General features: G+C 41.9%; 1 protein-coding gene across 3 annotated transcripts in view; it reads right to left on the bottom strand.

Moving 5' to 3' along the window:
* The window catches only part of LOC124413371 (small conductance calcium-activated potassium channel protein), a 148,466-nt gene that overhangs the window by 4,841 nt on the left and 120,969 nt on the right, over positions 1–22,656 (bottom strand). For all 3 annotated transcript variants that reach the window (XM_046893903.1, XM_046893904.1, XM_046893905.1), the window contains 2 exons: positions 14,894–14,989; positions 10,058–10,479 (listed from right to left, as the gene is read on the bottom strand). In XM_046893903.1, coding sequence (XP_046749859.1) covers positions 10,058–10,479; positions 14,894–14,989 — 518 coding nt within the window. The remainder of the gene's footprint in view (positions 1–10,057; positions 10,480–14,893; positions 14,990–22,656) is intronic.

The raw sequence follows: 22,656 nt of genomic DNA, 5'->3' as shown, positions 1-22,656 counted from the left end.
GACACGCTTTGATTGATATCTTTATTTCGTTCTCGTTATTTTCACTCCCTCGCCCGCACCGCCGTTTCTCCTCTCCGTCTCTCCGTCACCGTCTCCGACTCTACTTCTCGCTTTTTCTCGTCTTCCCAATCAATTTTTACACCTCTTCGCGCGTATGCTTTCGCCGATCCTTGATCCTCCCTGTTTTTTCTCGAATATCCGATCGACATCGACGTCTCGGAATTCCGTCTATCACGGGAAAATTGTCTCCTACTGATTGAGCAGACCTCATGTAACCCAAATTCAAACACGTAGGTACGTCGGATTTCTAAAACCGCTCGTTTTAATACGGACACATTTTTTTTATAGTGCTTTACTTTTTATTCGTATTCCACCGTGATTTTACAGTCAACTCTCACACGCGGTATGCATATGTATACTTTTATATACTTCGCAACGAAGGCAACTTTGAATATGAATTCGGACCAATTATGCTTTACGAACGAGACGTGGGTGTTAGCCAGTCAATCTGTGTCAATGGCCATCGCGTTACTTGTACCCCACCTGCATTCAGATTGAAATTGTCATTCAATTTACTTCATATTCAGCCTGGTTAAACGTTCAAGTCTCACCGACAACACCTCGATTCCTATTTGTCCTTATACGTATATGGAAGTTATTATTCTAGGTACAAATTATCATGTATCGACTAGACGTCGATAATTATAACTGGATGTTATTGTTTAGATGTGCAGTGGAGTTAAAATTTTACCAATCAATAAATCTACAGACAAAAGTAAAGACTACGCGCTATTAAACGTGCAGTGAATGATTTAGAGAGAAAAACGTTATATTGGACAGATTGTAATCTAATATGCAAGTTTTGGCCGTGAATCAGGTATTTCAATTTATATTGGTATTCTACAAACTCGAGTACAGAGAGGGACGGATGATGTGAAAACCGCAGGTTCATTATTGCCTTCTGAAAGTTGGTCCTAGGCCTCTCAAAAAGGACCCACAAGTCGAACAAAAGCCACATTAGATAAATTGACGTTACCGTACTTGAACAGACAAAATCAACGTGACCTTTGGTGACTAGCTCATTGGGGTAATGGAGGACGTAATTTTATGCTCTGTCATTATTAGGTGTTCGTTCAAGCGAGGATCACTCCACAGCGAAGTCAACTTATTCCGGTAATTCCCCTAATTTATCTGGTTATGTCCGTTACTTTCGAAGTCTTGAAATTACCTGACATTGAAGATAAGTTGGAACAGCAATCGATACGCTAGAGGTTAGTTTTTGGCTGTCTACTTTCCTAAAAAAAACGTGACGTATCCAGAATAATCCTGCTTCTGATCTCCGTCCCAATTCATATCTGTCGGTTGCAATTCGTTTCGAGGTCTCGTATATTAAAATTTGTTATTACTCGAACGATGACGAATTACATGAGGTTTAGTTTTGATTTATGCTCAGAATCCACGCTGCTCAAATTCTTCGGAAGCTCGTATTAAACGACGGACGTGCGAAGTATTCATTTCAGATTTATACACGGCCTTGGTACGATCCAAATGCACATATATACGTATATATAGAGAGAAGCTGTTTCCAGACGGTCTGAATTAATTATTTTTCACCCCAGATTCAACTCGCAGAGGTACGTGCGACAGGGAAGTTCTTACATTTATTCACGAGTGATCGTCTGCGGCGACTAATTTCAATCAATTTATATAATTCACGATGAATTGATACCGCGCGCAGGGATGACCAATTACTGGAAACGGGAAAGTGCAACGTGATCTAATTTGAAAAATTAAAAAAAAAAAAAAAAAAAAACCAACCAGCGAGAAACTTTTGTGATGCAATTTATACGTTTGATTTCTCATCGTACCGTTTGAGCTTAATAATCCTCGAGTCGGTTCAGATTAAAGTCAGCAAAACGGAGATCGGTGATCGGAGAAAATGTCAAAGATTGGAGAAGCGTGGATTGCAGTCGGTACTTATATTGGCTGGCGATAACGCGGGTTTTACGTTGCGCCGATGCAAGGCTTGGAACACATCGCGGTCACATCTGGTGGGATTTGCTTTCCGTTTAACGGTTACAACAACGTTTATTGAGCGTATAACTTCTCCGATTTCTATACTGATAACGCCGCTCAAGCAACGTTCTTGCCTGTCGCATCTAGCATAAATCCAGGTCCGATCGTCGACCTCCAGCAACGTCATTCAAGAAGAGAAACGGCAGTTTACTATCTCGACTGTATTGAAAAATTCAGGTTTTCGCTGATGCTTAAAAGTGATTCTGAGAGTACTGGTGCCGAACCTTGATGCTATTTGCTCGACCTTCCAGATTGAATTTCCTTCGCAAATTCGAGATCAGACAAGTGACGTGAGTTCATTAAAATCGAACCAGGGTTTGACAGGTTCCATCCAAATATTTCTCTGCATACAAAAAGCCTGCACAACCTCGACGATCGACAAACGTGATTAAAACGGTTGTCACTTTTGCTTTTTTTTTTCATTATTCGTCTCACCGCGTTATCGCCGTACCAAATGTGATGAGGTAATTTAATTCGTTTCAATTTTCGTTTTATTCTTTATCTATTTATTAAATTTTTCTTTTTTTGTTTTTACCTCTATTTCGAGGAATCTGAGAAATGTATTACCAATTGTATTTTAAATATTTTTCCTTTTTTACGATCTTAATTGCAATCAAACAGAAGCTAGTTATTGATGTGCCAAGATAAAATTGCAACGTCTAGTTGTATTGAAAAAAATAAAGGGTATAAGTTGGTGAATTAGGTAAGTGAATTATAACCAAAGTCAACAGTCAAGATGCCACAAATTTACATATGTATATATGTGTGCCGAAAATGAACGTGAAATAAGCGCATACAACATTCATGAACCAGTAAAATGAGAGATATGAGGGAAATTTAATATCGTCAGCGCTGTAATACGTCATATATCAGGTAAACACACTCGCAATATATCAAAGGGCTGGGAATTTGAAATTTTTTTTCCACCAAACGCATCAATCTTGCGTTGATTGTAATAGTCAGAGGATACAAAGTAGATTTTTATTCATACTTTAAATTGGCTTGCGGACGGGCACTTCAACTGATAATATATATTGTAATATAATTTTAAAAATGACGAAACGGCGGTTCGAAATTTTTGGAATAGAATAAAAATAATAATTCAAACATCTCAGGCAACGTTTCAATGGGAATCAGGTACAGGTTAAATGTGTAAGCGACAATTAGTTGGTTTCGACGATCGCACATTCAGTAATAAATTATATAAACAGATCAGCGCAAGGCCAAGGGGACAGCAATACAACATTCATGATCGCGAACAAATTATACGTATAAATAAATAATCAACATTAATCGGATAGAGTTTATCGTGTGCAATAAATTGTAAAATGAAGTGTATTACTTGTTTCTCTACGGTTTGAACAGCTTGCGCGCAACGTATCCAGGGTGTGTGTTTCTCTCCATTTATCCATCCTATTGTGAAATGGAAGGGGAAAGAAAATACGATAAAAATTTCTCAACACCCTCCTGCCCACGATTTTTATAGACGATATCAACTCTGGCCACCTGTGCAAGCATTCTTATTGTTTTTTCGAGATGGATCGCTGACGTGATGGCAAAATCGTAAACGCAATGAACAACCACGTAGACCCTGGGTCAGAAGGTCACGTTGCCAAGTGCAATTCGACAGCGTCTGAGGCTCCCTCAAACTTGTGGAAGACTTTGCTGTTTGGGTATAACTTTCAGTGTACAGACATTGCAGTTGTATGCGAGACACTCGATTCTTGGCCAGTGGAATTTCTAGACTGGTTTAATGACGTCCTGAAGTCTGAACCAGATGGAGGGATGGATTCGAGCTGTGTTATAAAATAAAAGGATACGAAACAAAGAGACGGAACAAAATCTGATAAGAGAACATGCAAAACTCGTTTTTGTAGTTTGCGAAGCCCTCGGAATGAGCAACGTGTGATGTGCGTGCAGACGAAAAAGTTTGCAGTGTCGAGTGGGTGCGTAATAAATATTCAACAGTGGAACGCAGGTAGTAAAGACGTGTATTGCAGGGTGCTTGTCGATGTTCGCGAATTGAGTCGAGGAGAACCTCGCGAAAATTTAATCGATACATTCATCCGAGACGAAACTTTTTCCTTTATTAGTTTCGGCTTTTCCGCTCACCCTCGTAGGTATATATAGCCAGTCTCAACTCTCCGCATTACGCTGTGAAAGGAAGAAATATTCTAAAGTGCCTGTGGACTCCTTCTATCCGTGGACTCTCGCTGGCAAGGCAAGCTTCACTTATTTTCCTTTCTTTTACATTCTTATTGTGCTTTTTGTAATTTCTTACATTCCGCTTCATTCCTTTACGGCTGAATTGTGTACGGGCCTCGTGAAATCGCAAAAGCCTTATACGGTTTTACCCCGTAGAAAGCCAGACGAGGAAACAAAAAAAGCTTAACGGAATCCTGAACGAAGCGGAAATTGTAGAGTTAGAAAAAAACAGCAAAAAAAAAAAAAAAAAAAATCCGCACGCGCTCTCGTTCGTGTCAGATTTTATAATGCGCGTTATCTCGATGAAATTATTCTGTCGCCATGACAGGTACTCATTTCTGGCGGGAGTAGAATCAAATGAAAAAAGTTTCAAGTAATATTGCGCTGTTCTGGTGAAAATTTCATTAATTTTAGTTAATAAGACTGAAAAGAAAATGAACCTCGCTTCGTTCGTCGGCCTGACTTCGTCTTGCCTCGTTTTAAAACCACCTCCACGCTTAATAATGACTTAACATTTTCCGAGCACATCTTTGACCCTTCTCTTTAATATTATCAAATTTGTTTTGGCTAATTGAGAATTCGTGAGCTTGAGGATCGAATTTTATCCTGCGAGGATGTTAAACTAAAAGATAATGCACACATTTTAAACAGAGAATTTGAAAAGGGGTAATGAAACAAAATCATTTCTCCTGCGCGAAGCATTCATTGCGTCCATTCCTGATTGTGAGTGAGTGTCCTTAGCTTACAAGTAAAATATGTTGGTTAGCATTGGGGCTCTTCGTACACCGAAATATTTGCAAAAGCTCAATCTGCAGTTACGAAGGAACATCAACATTGTAGGACCAATATGCTGCAGGGGTAGCTCAAGGTACGTAGCTCAGTGTACAGCTGCAATACGGTAATACAAGACAAAACAACATGGCGAAGTCAAAATAACACGTGGTTAAATAGCCTAACAAGTAGAAATATCACAGGGCTCGGATATATTTTTATAAATATATTTCGCATGCGAAATAAAAAACCGCGATCGATTCTACTGACGGGGAAAATCAGAGATGAAGCGAGATGCCACATCGATTTTCAAGTGCTCATTTGCTGTTAAAAATGGGGGCGGAAATATTGGGGAAGAGAAAAATGAGGGTGGAAATGGAATGAGTAGATATTTTCCCAGCGGTTGTGATTCGTCGTCTGCAGTCAGCCGCGAATCTCAGCGAAGAACGCCTTGATCGACGTTGTAACCAGGAATGTGTGGTCGATCGATTAATTGAAATTTCGATGAATCGTGTTTTCGATTCATCGATCAATTGTACAACGCTAGTTGCGTGCACAAAGCGGTAGAGTAGACGCATTTTGCGGTGCAGCGAATTATTAACGCTCTATTTTTCTGCTATGAAATAAAGACGATTTCGCCAACAAGTATTATACGACATACAATAAATGCGATGCTTATTCCACCGTCGTTTCCTTTCATCCCATCTCGCTTTATGCCCGGTGAAAAAAGATCGATGTCTCATCCGGCTCCGGTCAAGATATTTCAGACTCAGTTATAGCTTCCGTATAGTACAGATAATATACCTACTATACTGTCATATATGATTGCGTGATTAAAGTTTTGCAGGGAAATTGACGCGACTCGCGTGTTATTTCGACTTCGCAAAATATAGAAATTTAGCTTTCGGAACTCGTGATATGTTTTTTCACGGGGTTACATGCACTATTATTCATCTATGCGTCATATGCGTACACAAATTTTCACGTATATGTATATATAATATATACGCGTCGCACAATTTGCTAGGTAAGCTAGACGGCGAAATATTGAACTTTCGCCCAAAGTAATATTTGTATGCACGCGTCGATCCATGAGACATACGAATATTACTCAAGGCAAGGCTGTGTAAGGATAAACACTCAACAGTATGTTGTATAATCTTTTAACTCTGTCTATAACGGGGATTCCGCTCAATGGTTGAACATTTATAATGCAGCCAATAGTGCAAATAATATATAAAACGTCCAAACACCTTTTGCCGTAATGAATTTCGCAGCGTACATTTACGCTCATAATCTTCATGCATGATTGATAAGTGACGAACAAGGATGTGAGAGGAAAGGACGAGATATAACCACCTTGAAAATCTGTGTCGCATATTAAATTATACATTTTCCCACTCGCAACTGTGGCGGTAATAATCTCGGGCGTTGCTTCCTTGAATTTAACAACCCATATACGTCAGCTACACGTTGCACTATTTTGCGCGCATAAAGTATATATTCGAAACCGTATAATAATTCTCTACTTTAGTAGCCAACTAAATTTAGAGGCGATAAACCGGATGCAAAATGTAACGGAGATTCCAACAACGAAACTCCGACGCCTCCAGGTGCCGAGTCATTCCGAAAAGTGCAACGCCGCAACGATTTCGCAACGTTCGTTACCTCCAACGCCGACTTTTGCACTATTTTCGCAAACGACGTCGCCGACAGTTGCGCAGAGATGTCGTCAAAGAAAAGCGCCACAGATTCACCGCATTATCGTTCAAACTTTCGTGTCTCTCAAGTAGAGAGAGTTTCGAAGGTCGAGAATCTAAGATATAAGGTAGGTACGACGTTGTATTGCCGTGAGTAATGATTTTGTCGAACCCGAGTTCATATCGGTTCCACGCCCCCCGGGTCTTGACAGCAAATTGATAACCATGGCTGGGTCGAGTCACCTTTATCGATGCAAGGTAATCAGTTTCGAACAATGCGGTACAATCCGACGGCCATATTCTCTCGTATTACAGGTAAAACGCGCCTCTTCGTAAAACAAGTAGTTACAGGGACTCTCGAACGGTCAGGTACTGGCCAATACCCCTGGTAGTCGTTCTCGGATTACGTCCGGCATTTTGAAAAGACTTGATTAATTATTGAGACAAAGCGCCAGCCTCACTGCAATAGAAAAAAAAGAGAAGAGCCCATTTCCGCTTCCATTTATCAAGTGTAATCTCGATCTCAAAGATTTTCCATGATTGGCCGAATCCCTCATCATTAAAGGGTCTCTTCTCGTCACTCTGTTCATCCGAGTCGGTGTACAAATTGACTGACATCACGGAGAGGAAATTTGGCGAAATATTGAATAAAAATTGAGAGTAGAGCTTAGGGGGGGGGATGGCGGGTCGACGTTTGCGTGGGCAAAGATTACATGGAGATGCTAGAAGCTCGTCGCACCCTTCGAAAGGATAGCGTGCCTTCGTGTTCGAGCACAAGTGACGCGGGCAGTGGTGTTGCCTCTGCGATAAGGGTTCGCACACATCCAGAGCACTCCGAGCTATCGAGGCAGTGATACACAGTTGCTACGTACTGGGTGCCCTGCAGGTACGTAATTCCACCGGTATTGTATTTCAACGTTCGAACGCGCTCGACACACAAATTTAGCAGCGGGTGTACCTGACAGTTTCTTAGTCGCGTAACTCGCTCACACCGATCCGCGTTGTTGTTGTATCGTCAACAGACGCTTCGTCGTTTGTGTATATTTGAGACACGAGCACATTAATGAAGCTGTGTGTGTGTGTGTGTGGTGTAAGCTTGCTACACTAGCTGGTACACTGCAGTTTCACAGAAACAAACAACCGGGTAAAGGACGCTTGGCACTTCCGTTATTGGATTCAATTAGCCCTGTGTAAGGTAGACACAATGGACGCAGAGTTGTCTAGTGCCATTGTTCGCATCACGCTACTGTGAAATGTTCTTCCAAGTTTCGACCATGTCATCGCGCGGTGTCAAAGCAATATGAACATACCGCGTACGTGCAAATTGCAGCGTCATGCAGCTGAATAATTTTATTCCGAGCCTTCAACCCTGTGCGAGAGGTAATTATTGTTGTACAAAAAGATTTGTGCACGTTACGTCCTGTAACGAGCTTCTTCCTCGTTTGAGGTGTCTCGTGGCAGGTGTCGACGAGTGTTCAGTGTCGTCCAGAAGCGGCAGGTGATATCTCGTCGCTTATGGGGGTCAAGAGGAGGTGCGGGCGGATGCTGTAAGGTGTTTTCCGTGCCCCAGGGTGGCGGGAGGTGACTGCCGGACAAGTGAGGTGGGTATGTACCTGTCTTGGTTATCATCGATTAATCATTACGACCGACCGAGCGAGCGTTTCCGTAAAAATCTTGCCCGACGCGAGCTCGACGTGTGATAACGTCGCTGAAGCTTTCCGTTATCAGGATCCTGCCACAGCCGAGAACTATCATTTTCATCCCCCACGCCTCCGTTCGCAAAAAAAAAAAACAAAAAAAAAAAAAACCCGGAGAAATAAGAAAAACGAGGTGCAAAAAGGACGGGCAATAGAAAAAAGGTGCAGCCGCGTTTTTATGGCCGTGAATCTATTCCGGACGCGAAAGGTTGACCCGATAAAAATAACTACGAATCGCTATTATCGGGGTCGGTAGTCGGATTCACCGGATTATCGCAGTGAAAAAGTTTCGGTCACGTTTGGCAATAAAATTCCTTATAACCATACTTTCCATAGGTCAGAATCGTTTATACTCGATATGAATCAATAGTGAACAATGAACTGTGCGGATAACTAGACGTAAGTATGTACCAGATTTGACACTCAATTCATCCCCAGTATACCTATACGCGTTACGAGAATCTTGTTCTGCGGATCACAACAACAACACCCACGTACGGCTACCTCTAATTAACCGGGGTTTTGTTCTTCGTCCGTATATTTACCAAGAGGCTCTCAGTAGTATCGTTTCGGAAGGTTGGGTAGCGACACGATACTCGGCTCGCGTTTCAGATAATGGCTTGTAGAAATTACGTACACTTCGAAGAATCGTACGCTTAATTAAAGTATTCAGTATTGAAATCAGATTCGTTACGGTGTTTTGCTACGTTTTTTCAACAATCAAATTTTCGCGAAAAATCTGTCTTTTTCTCATACAAATTATGCTTTCTTCATTGACGCTTGCATGAATGTGTTTGGCTAAAAGGAAAAAGTCCCGAATTCCGCATTATTGAATCCTTCAACAACGTTGTACGTTGATCCTGACAAACGCGATTGCTGAATCGTGTCCCATAAGATACGAAAATGCGTGAAAAATAGTACCTGAATAAATCGTGAGATTTATTTTTTCTTTTTCACCCACCACCCATGGAATCTGTTGTACATTTTCCAAGATTGAATCTCTTGTAATCTCGACCCGGGTGAAAATTTTTCGAAGGAAAATTACGACGAAACAAAACGAAAAAACAAAAAAAAAAAGGTCAAGAAACAAGGAAGAAACGTTCTTTGCAGTGAATCCACATCAATTTTCTTCTCGCAAAGTTACGTCAGAGGCGTAAAAGCTCGTTGTTTCACCTATTATGTTCACGAAGGGGGAAAACTAATGATCCGTTCTACGATGGTAGAATTTTTTGTTAGAGCCGGAATTTTCGGAGGTTTGACCGTAGGCAAAGAACAAGAGAGAGACCTAAAAGGGTGGAAGGTGAAAAAGCAGCTAATAGCTTCTAGCCCGATGCTTTCTCAATGATTTCGAATTGAGCACTTGAAAGCCAACATAGCTAGCCACCCTACCCCTAACCCTTGCGCGATGTATCGGTTTAAAATTTTTCGGGAAAAACCATCCGGAAAATAAGAACTTCGCAGCATGGCGTCCTACCATAAGAGTTTAAAAATTGCGGTACCGGAATAGCGACCTTGAGCGACCCTTGGGAGCACGGATGGGCAGAAGCGTGGAATGCGCGAGGCGCCTTGCGGGGGGTTTACGGAGGTGATAAATAATTCGGCACATACCTTTCGCACTGCCGCAGCGTCCACGAAGCGATTATCCATAGGGACACCATGAAGACCAGCAACACGGTCCCCGGGCAGATGGTCATCAGGGTCTTGAGAACAAACCTGGTGTTGAAATTGATCCGATTTAGGGCACCTATGCTCCTCGACGAAGCGTCGGTGAAGAGTTTCGAGTGCAGGAGCATCACCCGGCAGATTAGGTAGAGCCTTAGGAACATCGGTAGCGACAGGGTGACGTCGTAGGGGACCCATTTCGAGCCTATGTCGCCGCCCTTGTTCGCCAGCTTGGTCGTCCACAGGAAGTAGTACTCGCCAGGAATGGGGTGTATCGCGCAGATGATCAGCTCGATGGATATCTGGGAGATTCGTTGCCAGGTCATCGCGATTCGCCAGTCGTCCGCGCAGTTGTCGATCATGAATAACTGCGGAGGAACAATATAAGTCGGATATCGTGTGTAGATATAGCGCACTGCGCATAATAGCTCTTGGATAAAAATGGCCAATCAATCACCGCGCTTCCTCGCCTTCTGACGCCCCCTTCAAAACCATCTCGCAATTTTTTAAATCCTGGAATCTTGCCCAGGAGATATTTTCACCCTTAGAAACCGCGGACCGCGTGCGATCATCGTCATTTATTATCTCGGCCTCGTCACGTATCTTGGCTGAAGCGCTTAAGGATTCTTTTTAAATCCTCGTTTTCAGGAGGTCTAATTTTTGAGCTTCATCATAAAATTCGTGGTCGTTCATGTCGACGATTGTAATTAATTAATTAATAACATCCAGTACACTCAGCCGATGCCGTTCCAGAACTTCCATCTACTCTAACCTCTAAACGCCCATTCAATAAATACCTACATGGTTTCGCGGCGTCACGTTGGGCGGTTATTTTGGCAGATCCTTTTTGAATACATTACAATGAAATATCGCAGATATGACATCGTTCTCTGTTCGTGCGGTCTCACTATCTGGGGCAAGGATGCTCTCTCTTACGATGAAGAGAAATTTTCTCGTGGTATCATATATCAATGCACGCAGCATTGATATTACAACAAAAGTTAAAAGCCTGCATACTTTCTGTCGCTTTTTATTGTCCAGCACCGAATCGTTACAGTCGTTTGGCTACCAGACGACCCACTTAAATATGAAAGAAATATAAGAAACTGTGAGATATATGAACAGTGCAATCTTTTACACTATAGTTACACAAGGCCTTCTAAAAATTCACCGCAAGCTCATGGCACCCGAAACTGTAGCGTGGTATGGAAAAAGTCTGAGTGATGAATTGCGGTATTTACAGAGGTGAATTGGGTACTCACGTGAAAACCAAATTCTGCCGGTGTTGAAACGTGAGGTAATTTACACTTTTATGCTGTAAACGACGCACGTGCTTCAATAATTCTTCAATTTTCTATAGACTCTTCAACGTACAATCAACGTTGCAATAATTCGAGTTTTCGACGCCGAAATCGATGCAAGTTTCAAGGTGTAACCGCGGATAATTGATAACTTTGTACTTTGATTCGTGGACTGATCGCACCTTTAAATACAAGCATGAAGCCATTTACCTGAGCTGAATTCCAATTACACATACATACGCACACAAATAATTTGTTATATGCACCGTGAAAATAGACTACGGATAAATTAATGTCTCTTTCCGTTTACCTCCATTTTACCAATGGATTACTCGAAGTTGAGACTCAATCATACCGGAGTATAATCTTCGCGTAATTTAATTTAGAGAAAGAGTTTTTCAGTAGCTACCGCCAAGCTCAGGAGTGGTGGTGATTGCTTCGAGGTTTTACGCCGTCGTCTAAATGGAAAGTTGGGAGTGTCTAATTGATTAATCAGAGAAGCCTTGACGTACAGCCGCGTCAATCTTACATCACTTACATCAGCTGGGTCTACGCCATTCCACGGGACGAGGATTACAATTTAGACCTTGGCGAAATCTACTAATTCGTAAGTGTCTTCGGGTGACAAAGCTTCGTAGAATATCACCGAATCCGATAGATGGGCCTTGTTCGAGCGAATTTCAACGGCTATTGCTTCTGCCGAAGTAGGTAGATATCGCCTTAATTCATTGCTCTCGCGGTCTTAATCTCGAAGGCCAAGTTATTATACATTCAGGATCTTAATTCATCACTGTGACAAATATATTATACGTATAATATACTTGCAGATTTTTTTCAATCATTTTTTTCATTTGACAAATCCGGAGACCGATGTAGCTGATGTACGAAACTCCGACTCTCGTGGTATGAATAAATCCAGCAGGGTGAGTCCTAAACTAACCGACACGATCCTTGTACCTGGATATAATATGACCAGCGGGTAGATCTATAATTGCATGTATGCTTTGTTGGGTATGTATGTAAATCGTTCCGGCATTTCTATATATCTAGATGTATACCCGAAGTGTGCGAAGCGATATATTTAATGTCAGACTAGTCAAAGTTCCTGATTAGCACCATGGGAATAGCGAACTGTTTGTTTACTCGAAAGTTGGCGACTTGGTGACTCGTCACCTCGCAACCTAGCGATGCGAATGTACAGTACAATCGTCAAGCTGGATAATAAGCTGAACTGCAGGTGTATCTTAAGCCGACATCCGGGTATCCATTTGGGTATGGATTATGAGTGCTGGGAGCTGATATTGCGAGGCAGATTTGATCCGGATCTCGAATTCTTTACTCTCACGGCCTTACCCGGCAGTCATATTCCCCGGATGCCGGATTAACGCGGGATTCCCATTGTCTTTTATCGTCGTATATGCTCGAGAGTTTTGCTGACTCTTAAAGCGTATTGTTTCGATCCGGCCAACTCTGGATTTAATTCTGCGCACGGCGAGATGAGGGAAAAGAAACTTCCTCCATAAACCTCTTCCAGGATTGGCGACTCCGCGACCTGACCAATCACGACGACCTCAGTTTGGGTCGGGTCCAAATCCTGATACTACCATTCCGGAATTTACAATGAAGAAAAATCTCTCGCTCAAGATGAATTCGATCGTCGCCTGTGACGCCCTTCAATCTAATCGTCCCAACAGATACGGCGGGTCGTCGCTGTTCTAGGCGGGGATAAATTATTCATCTCATACTTGAAAATATTCGAACGATTTCGCTGCCTAACAACAAGTAACGTCACTGGTTAAAAAAACGTCCACCTATATATCCCCCTCGAGACCATTGAACAATCGATGTTGTTCTTGTTAAGTGTTTCTTTTGTTGATCTGAAGATTTGGCCAAAGAATAAAACAAAAATAGACGAACTTTATTTTTTTTTTAATCAGCATGCACTTAGCAAACCTCTTATTCGGTATCTTTCAAATAATACCCCATGAATATAGCACTTTAACGATGATTTGGTAGTTATTTTCTGAATGGCTGAGTAAATTCTGCGTGACGGGGCTTGAAGCGAGAGTAACTGAAACTACCTTCATTCTCGAGGATATGTCCAAGTTTTTAGACGACGGCAAAGTACCTCCGAACTACGTTGCCTCTCCTAGCCTGCAGCTGTATAGAAGTTGCGCCGATCGATAGAACTGTTCTCCATCGAACAAGCCCCTCTTTGGCGACGACGATTCAAACTGATTGTGAGTTACGAAGGGCGGCATGTGGCTTGGATAAGTTACAAGTCAAACTTGAAGCTTATGGTTGTGCAATATAGGAGTTACCTTGCTGCAGTTGCTTACGTGAGGCGAACGAAGCAAATAGAGCTGCGGCTAATCGCTACAATAGAGCAGTAGACAATGACTTATATTTGTAGTCACTGACAGCTGGATGAAATTTTTTTTTCATCTTCGCTGGTTTTTTCCCATGAAGTTTTTTTTTTTTTTTTTCTATCACTTTGACGGTCAACTTAGGATTCAACAAACCTTGAGGGCGAGATCAGAAAATTTGTGCTTCATTTTCCGTCGATAAAGAAAATGGCCTGTCTTCTTGGAGAGGGATAACGTGCTCATTTACTCCGTGGTTATAGATTGATCACTAACAAAAACAGAACAACTACCAATACAACTGGCCGTCGGTTGGAAGACAAAAAAGCAACGGAACTCACTCACCCATTAGGAGAATACGAGTCCTGTAGAAATCTCGAGGAGATTGAGACAACGAAATATATTCTTGGAAGTTACGAGGCGAAGAGAAAAATCTTGATACCAGAAGTAAACCTGAAGCTCACTCGTTTCACATATTGTTGAACAATTTTTACCGAGTGGAAAACCGTGGTGTTTACCAAAACGTCATGGAAAAAGAGGAGAGAATTGTAAATAAGAAGACGGATTGAACCTCGAAAGTTTGCGAGTGAAGCTCCCCAACGAGGTGAATTTCCTTATCTGAATAAATGCTCCCCTCTCAGCATCCTGCCGAAGTTCGCCCCTTTGATACGTCGGTACAATTGGGTCAGATGACTCGTTCGGGTTCTACAACGTCGTAGTTATCGTTCTGTAGCTCCTGTTCCTTCCAACGTCGAGAGCTGGAGGAATATACTGATCAATAAGAGGCCTTCCGAGATGTCTCGACGATTCCTTATAGGTATACATATATAGTATACATATAACGTGCACCCAGCTATTGTACCACGTATACTAAGATGTGCTATAACTTGGCCAAGGCTATTGTCAGAAATTGACAGAAATTCACCGTTACGGTGCGAATTATAGGTATCCGAATAACGCAACTTTGTCTCTTTCATCGTGATCGTTAACGCTCGTCCAGTGTAATCGGCTTATTTCGTATGAATTCAAGTTTTATGGAAGTTGAAAAACGAATCTTATCAAACCCCTGAAATCTATAGGTTCAAAGTGGCGGCTTGGACCGTTTGTAACATACGTACCTGAACTTCTAAGGCATGGTAAGCAGATATGAGGCCAAGCAGTATCACAGTAGACATAGAGATCAGGGTTTTCAGGGCGGTGGAATAGAACGAGGCCTGAAACAGAGGGCAAAATAAGATGGTTAATAGTGTTTTCCGTTAGTCAGTGCAGAAATTCGCACATGTTTTCATGGACTGGTATGTGGACGAAATCAATGAATGTATATATAGTAAAATCGGGATAGAAAAAGAGCGCGCAGGTACGCTGGCTGTACTAGATTGATAGAAAAATTACTCTGGATACAAGTTCACAGGCGTTGTTTTCCATCGAACACCCAAATTAGCCACCTGCGTTTCGCAGACGTTTCAGTTATTCAATTCTACCGGAAACCCAGCCCGTTTTCGGATAACTGACCCACTGAGAAGACCCAGGCCAGTCCGGTGAACCCTAAATTAGGTGGAATGGCTACTGTTGGAGGAACTCAACCTTAAATCCAGTATCCCTTAATTGCCAGTGGTGACCTGTACTTCGGCGTTCGGGTTAGGTCAAGGGCTTGGTTATATCCTCCCTTTTACATCCTTTGTTCTAGTTAGATACAGCTTACTTAGTTTATTGGAGGGACTCTATGGATCGCAAAGATGATCGTTCGAATGAAATCAATACAAATAATGCCCGAGCCTTAGGGTTTGAAATCTTAAGTGCTTGAGTGTTGAGTACACAGACGTGGGCTGGAATAGAAACTCAAGATCGAGGTTGTTTGTAAGGACTCAGTATCATTCGCTGTTATGGTAATCTGAATGAGACAATCAACATCGGGACCTTCTTTTATTCTTACCGACTTTATGATCAGAAACGGGAATTGGGCAAACGTTTACAGTTTTTTTCATTGCACTTAAAAAAATCAGTAATTAAACACTATTTTCGCAAAATTATTGAAAATCAGACGGGCAATGGAATGACACGTGAGGACATAAACTTTCCTGCGATGATTTTCGTCTATTGTTCACATGTTTCACTAGACTGTAAAGTAAGCTGATGAATTAATGATTAATATGATCGTTAACCGGAAGTAGGTTTGTTTCTCTAATGTCAAAATTCGGACGTGAGATAACTTTATAGTGAATAATTCGTTGAAAATCGTTCGAGCTAACCGTTTGCGAAATGGATATATATACAGGTAGGTAAATACGTTCGAAGAATTAGGATCCTCGTTTGTGAATCTGCAAAGCGTATCAGATTCACTTTATATCTAGGTATAAACGGATTGAAAAGATGAGTCCAACATCGACGAGCAATTCTATATCCGATCACGGAGCTTCAACGGTATTACAATATCAAATAATAACAGAAAATCGCGAATCGGTAGAAAATCTGATTTTAAAATATAGCCGATCCTCGCTCTATTATCGAGGGATTCACCCACCGCAATTATATAATAATTACCGAATCAAGTGGCCAGCGGGGCGGCACTCGAATGCAGCTAAGTTGAAACCACAACAGTATTTAGTGCTTTAACGTACTTATTAATTATTCGTTGTTGCACTGTTGGTTGTTGTGGCTCGCCCATCCACCGTACAAGTGCATAACCGCGTAATGCCCATGCCGGCATCACACGCCTGAATCAACCGTCCAATTCACCGCTTCAAATTGCTGTATATTTATTTGCGTTTAGCGTTTATTGTCATTGCGGCGGCATTATGTTTCGTGTTGTGGCGATAACGAAACACGAAGTAGCGAATGGTCATTTGCTGTGGAAAAAGCTTTGAAATTTGAAAATGCTGCATTTCGTTTTACCCGTGAAAAAGCTCTGGGCAATATTAAACTGAATACAGGAGTGTGTTCACAGTCTGAGCCTATGGAAATCGAGCATAATAAACTACACAGTTAATCGTGCATCGCACTGACAGATGGATTTTTATCCCCATAGCTTTTAGGAAGACATTGCATTTGCATGAATAGCTTCGAAAGCGATCAATAACTCGAAAAATGAACGTAATAATTTACTTTCCATTTTTTATTTCACGAAATTCAAAAAGATTTAAGCTGATTAGAGCAGCGTCTATTAATTAACCGCGCCTCATTATTCATGATAAGTTCACGAATTATGGCGCAACTTGTACCGAATGGAAATTCAGAATAGGTAGATGGGAGAATGCGTAACAGTAATTCACTCAACGATATCGTACCGACGACCACTTCCATGTCCGATAGACCACGGTCTGCGTACACGATAACGTTATCATTACCAAAACCACGGATTGTAGATCATATTATATGCACAAATGGTATAAGCGTACTCTACCATATGTTATGCCATGTGTGTACCTTGCTCAAAAAGATTATAATCCTTTAATTCTACCGTCAAAACCAGCTTTCCATCGAATTGTGATCGTTCATTAATGATTTGTACTTTGAAGATTATTTTTTTTTTTTTTCTTTTCATGGTTGTTCACATACGCATTGTTTCCGAGTCGTGATAAATAATTCGATCGACTCTCGTTTCATTATTTTGTCAATGTAACTCTAATCCTGAGAGGCTTTACTTTTTCACGAAAACTCACGAATAAGCAGACCGTTTATTGAACGGGCATATTAATTGGTCCTGGCACACTCCCTGACGTTGATCTCAGTCTCAATGCTGTAGTGTTGTTTGTTTAAAAAATAATCGTGTTTTTATTTAAAACGAATGATCGGTTCTCTGCAGATCACAACGTAAACTCCGTACGATAACTGAATGGATGAGCTTTGCGCATCGCATTGGAGAGAATAAGGTGAAAATCTACCTCACTTGTATCCGAAAGAAGCAGTCGGTGGTGAAGTTGTGGTTGGAGAATATCGGGTGCTCGTCATTTCCGGAAATCGGAAAATCGGTATAAAGTATCCGTACCGCGACTTTACGGAAATGCAGACTCCACCAGTGAGTGGAAAATCCGGTTCGGTAGTTTAGGGCTGCGACTGACTCTCCCGTCTTTTCCGATACACCGAGAAATTGAAATCTATGCATCTAGTAGCCAGCCAATCGTTTCTTCGCGGAGAAACGTGCATGTTTGTGGCTTACCCGCGATCGGATTCGGCTTATCGACTTACAGCACGCCACCGAGTCCAAAAACCTCACACGAATTAGGGCTGAAGGTAACACGTGTATAATACGAGGCTCATCGCTTGGCCGTCGTTCAGCAAACCAATGGAAATGCATCTTCTGTCGTAGCGACAGACGCTGCCATTCCGGAAAGGTTCGTTTGTGTGCAGAAGTTCCTGCAGCAAGTTTACTCCAATAAGGGACTGACTTCCATGTACAAAGGTGGTACTAAACTTCCCTTGTCCTCAGTTATGTGCAACATGACCGCGATACGTTCTCGCGAGCCTTCATTAAGAAGGTTTTCTCGGCAACCCTCGAGCCGGGGTAAAGCTTCGTCTATTGTCCCCAAACTGTCCCCTGCGGTTGGACCTCTCCAATAACCAACCCGGGGCAACAAACCCCTTAATCGTCGACCAGCCTCCGACCGTCTTATGCGCGCCGTCCCAGAGACCGTTAATTTTTGACGAGCTCCCCGAGCTGACGGCTGCTACTCTCTCAGACGATGGGGTGGATTTGAAGGGTTGCTTACTTGCTACAAGAACCGAAAATTGAGCCTTGGAAAAAGCAGGCGAAAGATTCAATCAATCACAGCTTTAGCGGACTTACTTATAGCATTTGCGGATGCGTAAAAAAGCTTCATTTTCATTGGCGATTCAAAGAATTCGCCGATGATTTTCTAACGAGATCAATCTGTAGAAGCAGTTTTCATGTTGCGATAATATTTGACGAATTTTATCTTGTAGGTAAATTATTCGTTACATAAAATAAGACAAGTCGTCGTCTGTTCAGACCGTACCAATCCTTACCTTTCCTATGTCCGCGTGTACTTTCTACCCCATTTCATACCCGAAATCTCTACTGTTCGTACCGCTACCAACAAGCCGCGGTACGCGATCGGGTGGATCGTCGCTAACCGCAAGATGGCGCTGATCGTTGGAAGAATAAATAACTAACCGGGAATCGACGCTCGGTTAGTCAGTCTGATTCGAGTCTCCGGCCATTCCAGTCGCGCTCGGAACTCTCTTGTTCTCTTCCTCTCCTCTCCAATTTAAACAGTAGATTCCCGCCAGCTAATCGAACCTCCGTAGATTCACGTCTTTGGCCTCTGAATCTCACGGTAGCTCTCCACTTGCGAGACACAACCATTGATCGTACACAAACACCTCATGCACTCTTGACACAACTTTACAACTGTAATAATAAGGGGTTTTTATGCCTCAGCGGCTTTTCCCCTGTGAGCCAATAAATTGCAACAATTTCTCTCGGCTCAATTGAGTATTTAGACAAATTTATTTCATTCCATATTTCATCCTCCAATCCTTAGTTCTTTTCATGTAGAATCACGGAAGCCTTCCATGTTGGAAAGTTTTCCGACGCTACATCGTCTATTTCTCTGCTCTGTACAAAACGCGCGATATACTTGATACTGGGGCTATCAGTTGAGCACTCAAGACTCTTCTGTCATAGCGAGAAGCTTGCGTCGACATTTAACCCGACGAGGAAAAGCAGGAGCGACTTAATTAGAGCAAAGAGTGGAGCAAGGTCAGCATCGTCAAGCTTTGAAGAAAATCTCTTATATCGTTCGTTGGGATGTTTTATCTCTCGCACAGTTGATGGTCGTCGCTTACACTTCTTTTGGTCCGCTTTCCTCAACCATAAGAGTTCCGAGAGTGCGGACAGATAGCGAAAGCGGCCAAGAAATCTGTCCTTGGAGTTACAACTAATTGCTGAGATCCAGCTGCGCGTAGAGAGAGGATCGCTTGACTATATATCCCCTCCGAATGTTATTGTGATGCAAAGCAAGCGTTGGGCAAATATCCTCGGGGTGGTTATGGGGATGTGGAATCACCTAAGTCGGGTTGAAAGTGTCGCGATGAATCTACATACGCGTTGTATACACACACGTGCCAAACAAGAATGATGGAATGCCTGTTTTCCTAGTTGCCTATATACCTACGTCACATCGGTATATATGTACAAAAAAAGTCTCGACGATTTTTTGCCGCAGGGAAAGAAAGTCTGATAAAAGCATCAGCTTTTATCACCGTCTCTCTACACTTTCCCGGAGCAGATGGGTACTCATGTATAAAACTCTACACCAAAACGGAGGGCGATTGCATCTGCAGAAGCTTAGTTGAAGCGCAGGACGATCCCTCGACGAGGGTCTCATCGCGAAAGTCTACGAATTTTGTATAATAGAACCATTGCAGTATCCTTCGAGGTATTCCTGCAGCGTGATATCGACGAACACTATCAACTATTGATGCACATCACAGCTGAGCGCAGAGAATATCACCGTGAAAGGAGAAAACCCGTTGATTCATGGTCTCTTCCAATCTACACCTGCATTGGCTCCGATTCGGCCCAGCATCCAGAGCTTTGCCCTGTGATGCGCGATTATACCCTTCGGCAACACGGCTCGCCATGTGTGTACACGAAAAGCACACGTGGCCTGCAGGTACCTGCGAATACTCGCGAACGCTGAACTAGGTATGCAAATATAACTACACGCTAAATTCGCGTGTCTCGGGAGGGTTTATTGTCCCTGCAAACATGCATTGCGTATACCTACGCTAATTCTATGTAATTTTGCCTTGTTTTACGGAATGCGTAATCCGCCGTTTGCACATATGCGAAATCAGATGATCATTAATTTCGAGGCGTCAACTCTTAATTAAAAGAATTTTGTGGTCCGAGATAGAACGCGATCCGGGTGTTTAACACGTGTAAAAATCTACCCTTGAGAAACACGTAAATATTTTATTTCACCTCGTTATCCCTCGCCAGAAAACATGATTTTTACTACTGGGGTAACGACTAGGATTGTAATAACACGTCGGGAGAGACAAATTGATTGATTAGAGAAGGCTTTCTACAGATCTATGATTATTGGAACTGTATTTTCTGCCGATTTATCAATAATCCAAATGTTTGTCTGATAGTGATACAAGGTTTATCTCGATATAATCAATCTGATAATTTCTTGAAACGATTGCTTTGAAATAAGAATTTTCACTGTGACATTAAATTTTTCTTTAAACAGATGCGATGATGATCAATCTATTGTCATGAATAATACTAACTGTCCGGAAAAAATGGCCGTGAAAGCGCTTTTAAGAAGTGGCTAATATATCTTCCAAAGCTAACCATCGCGACGGAAATTTTTCAGCGCTCATTGTTTCACCTTCTTTTGAAGTTTAACGAAGGACGAGTAATGAGCCACTTTTAATTTTGACTGGGCTTCGGCTGCACAACAAAAGCGCTGAAGCCTAGAAGCCTTAAATTTCAGCCGATGATTACGGCTGCTTGAAAGTGTTGCGATGGATATTGACAGCTAGTGGCTAGTTTCCTGACGCTAATGAATGTATTTAACGTTCTACTCTGATGATACTGTGATATAAGAAGATTTATTTCGACGAGATAAGACGCAGCGAGCTACAAAAGCTACTCCATTGTTTTGCGGTGTGTTGAAACATTGTTCGCTTGGGTTGTACGTTAAAAACTTGGCGCATAATCCTCCGTCGCCATTAATATCACCGGGGTACCTATATACATACATATTCAGCAAAAAATTTTCGCTGAATAAAAGGCTTGACGATATACGTATTCATAAATCGCGTACCTATATGAAACGCGTGTTGTACACCTTCGTTTATACACAGAGCGGAATAATTAATCCCTTCCGTGTGAAAAAACAAGGGGATATTACTTTTGTTGGCTGTCCGCATTTATTTTTAATGTTCCACTGTCTCTTCATGATCTTTTGTGCACTTTTTTTTTAATTATCTATTATTATTAATTTTTTTTGCCTTGCCATTTTTTCCAAATAAACGTGTAATTCGTAACCTGTTTATCAATAATTGAAACGTGATATTGTACGACCACAAGTAATGAGAAATCCTTTGACGTTGGGCAGCGCAGAATGAGAAGTGAAATTGGGTTTGTCCTTTGGCATCTGAATAAATTGAGCCTGCAGATAAACTCCGTAATCCTAAGGGAGCAGGTATGCGGCGGAATAATGGCCGCTTAATTTATACGTCATCCGCATCGTTGACTGGTTTTATCAGCGCTGCCTCAGCCAGGAATATACCGCATCACTCTTTGCCGAGCGCGTTTTTTTCTTCATCCTCATTGCCAGTTATTAATTTTCTGGTCTTAGATATCATCAATCGCGGGCGCTATGAACTTTTTCACGATAATTTGTCACAAATATATATATATATATATATATATATATATATAAATACATACGCACACAGGATACATATATAGATCTATATTCTCACGCCGGATATTTCGTTTCACCGCAGCCAGTCAGACTTCCAAAGCTAAGATTTCTTTACTGAGATGGATTTTCGTGATTCAAAAGCGATAACGAAGGGATTTCAAGCTCAGCTGCGCGTCTCCTTAAAACTTGGCTGCAGGAGAGATATAAATATCGGGTCACGAAACACCCGCTACCAAGTACCTTCAGAGGATCGTCAGAAATTAAATCGAATCTACAACGATCCAAGAACGTTTCATATTATATGCAAGTCGGTATACCTACTTACAAATCGTTTTCTAAATATTCACCTCGTATCGGTGACGAAGAAGCGTTTGCATATCGGCCGACGGATTTATCAGGGATTGCGGGATTTTTATAATGGCGATACATTTCTCAGGGACATTTTTCGGTCGCCTGTAGCTTTTGGCCAGGCTGCA

The sequence above is a fragment of the Diprion similis genome, chromosome 12 (genome assembly GCF_021155765.1).
Source record: "Diprion similis isolate iyDipSimi1 chromosome 12, iyDipSimi1.1, whole genome shotgun sequence".
NCBI lineage: Eukaryota > Metazoa > Arthropoda > Insecta > Hymenoptera > Diprionidae > Diprion > Diprion similis.
This window is presented reverse-complemented; position numbering and strand designations above follow the sequence as displayed.